Source organism: Pteronotus mesoamericanus, unplaced genomic scaffold (assembly GCF_021234165.1).
Source record: "Pteronotus mesoamericanus isolate MK-2021 breed Mesoamerican mustached bat unplaced genomic scaffold, CSHL_Meso_final contig_349, whole genome shotgun sequence".
NCBI lineage: Eukaryota > Metazoa > Chordata > Mammalia > Chiroptera > Mormoopidae > Pteronotus > Pteronotus mesoamericanus.
Genome location: NW_026555138.1, coordinates 312,183 through 314,950, shown reverse-complemented (window position 1 = coordinate 314,950; position 2,768 = coordinate 312,183). Strand labels below are relative to the sequence as shown.

Below are 2,768 nucleotides of genomic sequence, written 5' to 3'. Positions count from 1 at the left end.
CTTTTTTTGGTACCAAGCCTTCTAAATCTGAGGACATTCCTCCATTGGAACGGGCCACGGGCTCAAAGGCCACAGGCCCCCCCCCGCCCCGGAAGCAGGGCCCGCAGGAGGCGGTGGGAGGGGCGGGGAGCGGCGGGAGGACCCCAGGCTGGAACCGAAGGGGCAGGCCCTGCAGGTGCGGCCCAGCCAGACAGACAGAGGAGGGCCGGCGGAGGGGCGGTGGCCCCGCCCTGCCCCACAGTCTCCCGGGGCCTGGGGGCTGCCACGGCTGGGCGGTCCCAGCGCCTGCTCCCCGACAGGCGGCATGCCTCTCTGCTCCGGTGTCCACACCCTCCCGTGGGTGCTCCGAGGCAGGAAGGCAAAGTATGTGACCTCAGAGAGGCCTGGGCCACGGGGCACTGCCTACCGCACCGAGGCCTGGCCGGGGGGTGCTCTCCAGGCACCCCGTCCCCTCCCCTCCAGCCGCTGGCCCTGATGGGAAAGGCTGCCACCAAATGCCCTGGAATCGCCCCTGTCCCGCACACCACCGCTGCCTCCTCTGTCATCGAGAGCCCACCCATGTCCTTGTTCACCGGGACCCTGCTGAGCTCCCAGGACACAGGCAATAGGGGCTGGTCCTGGGCTGCACCCAGGAGGCACCCAACCCCACCTGGCAGCGGCAGAGTGGGCCGGCGGGGGCGGGACTCCCTCTGGGCTGGGGGGCGGGGCCTGCGGGACCACGGGCAGGGGCCCTGCGAGGGGCCGGTGAGACCTGCACGGTGCTGGGCCTTGGGGGGGGGGCGGGGGTGAGTCCAGATCGGGAAATGTGCCCCGGGCCCACCACAGCTAAGAAACTGGTAAGAATCCAAGCTTGTAAGAATTTTTATGAGTTTATTTGAGCCAAACTGACAATAGCCCAGAAGCAAAAATCTCAAATGATAGAGGAAGTGCTCCAGAAAACGGCAGTTTTGCACCTTATTTTATACACCACAATCAGAACAGGAGGCGTGGGGGTTACGTGAGGTCCATAACTGGCGATAGATGAGGGAGGCAGGAGAAAGCCGGGGGACGAGGGGACTTCAGGGGTTGGATAAAAAGTGTAAGGACAGACACACACTCCTTCTCCGGGAGTGGGTAACGGCTGGGTAGCAGTTAACTGTTAACAGGCGGCAATAACAGAAGAGGGACCTGTGGTCTTGGTGCCCGGCCTCTGGGCTGAGGGGTCTGGAAAGAGGAAATTTGACATTTCAAAGGTTCCTTATCATAGATGTCAAAAACAAGAGGCAGGCTCCATGAAGGAAAAGATCGATCTTTGTACTGGAAAAACACCAGCCTCGGACATGGCTGCTCTTCATTAGGAAGTTTTGATTTCAGACCCTTCCTTGCGGTGACTCTCCATCTGGGAGCCCGCCAGGCCTGCCCCGCGGTTGCCAGGTTTCACACGTGCCCCTCTTGGTCCGCAGCGCCCCGGGAGGCAGCGAGTCCTGACGGAGGGGCAGACAGGAAACTCACTCGCGGGCACGGCCTTCCCTCCCCCTCACTGCAGTGACATGTGACACTCCCCGTCTGTTCTGCCCTCCTGTAAGAAACCCCGGGGGAACAGGGTTTTTAAACTTCTGAGAAATCAAAACTAACCTAGAGAGGGAGCGGCTCCAAGCCAAAACCACCCGGCTCGGGGCTCTGCTTCAGGAAGCGTCTGCCTTCTTCACCTGGGACCACACCTGCCCACCAAAGCCAGACATGATCAAGGAGGAGCACGAGGTGGCCGTGCTGGGGGCGCCCCAGGGCTCAGGAGCCGTGAGGTCCACCGTGGTCACCATGCAGCCGGAGACCGTCGTGCCCGACCACATCGTCTGGTCCCTGTTCAACACGATCTTCTTCAACACCTGCTGCCTGGGCTTCGTGGCGTTCGCCTACTCCGTGAAGGTGGGTGGGTGCATGGGGGCCCACCGGGGTCCTCCTGCCCACGTGGCCCTGGGGAGTGGGACTTCAAGCGAGAGCCGTATTCTGGGTGCCCGTGTGCGCGTGTCCAGTGGGGCTCATTCCCAGCGAGAGTCCGCAGTGGGGCTACGCGGACGCGCCTGTGGAGGGGAGGGTCGGCACCATCCCCGGGGGCCCTCCTTTCCATCCCAGGCAGAGAAATCACGTCCTCACACAGTGCGGTCCAGAAAAAGGAAAAGATCCTCGGAGGCACTGACCCCTGGGGGGGGAGACCAGCAGAGGGGCCAGGCAGGGGGAGGCGGAGCCCGGGGGCCCCCAGAGCAGCCGAGAGGCTCTGAGGGAGGGAACCCCCGGCCCGGACCTGCTCAGGCGCCAGGGGACAGGCACGGGAGGGTCCCGATGTGGCCGAAGGGCGGGCGGAGGTGCCCTGGGCAGGCAGCAGCAGGGAGGGCCCGAGTCCCAGCAGCTGGCCCTCCCCAGGCCCCGCGCCAGGCCCCCCTCACCATCTCTTCTCCGCCCCAGTCCAGGGACCGGAAGATGGTCGGCGACGTGGTTGGGGCCCAGAGCTACGCGTCCACCGCCAAGTGCCTGAACATCTGGGCCCTGGTCTTGGGCCTCCTTGGGACCATAGGGTGCATCGTGGTTCTGGCGTTGCTGTTGCCAGGCGTCCTCAGCGCAATAGCGCAGGCCGCGCAGGCCCACGGAGGCCTGTAGTGGCTGCCCACGGCCGGCGGACCACGTCTCCCCTCCCGCTCCTGGCTCTGCCCCCACGCCCACCCCTTCCTACAGCACTTTGTCCCTGCCCCCTGCCCGCCGCCGAACCCAATAAAGTGCACTGCACGTGACAA

At 64.6% G+C, this 2,768-nt stretch overlaps 1 protein-coding gene across 1 annotated transcript; it reads left to right on the top strand.

Moving 5' to 3' along the window:
- The first annotated feature begins 1,461 nt into the window (after nt 1-1,461).
- Nucleotides 1,462-2,768, top strand: LOC129073119 (interferon-induced transmembrane protein 1-like). The gene is made up of 2 exons (XM_054576795.1): nt 1,462-1,905; nt 2,443-2,768. Exons 1-2 carry the CDS (start codon nt 1,720-1,722, stop codon nt 2,632-2,634), a joined length of 378 nt encoding a protein of 125 aa, XP_054432770.1. The 5' UTR covers nt 1,462-1,719; the 3' UTR covers nt 2,635-2,768.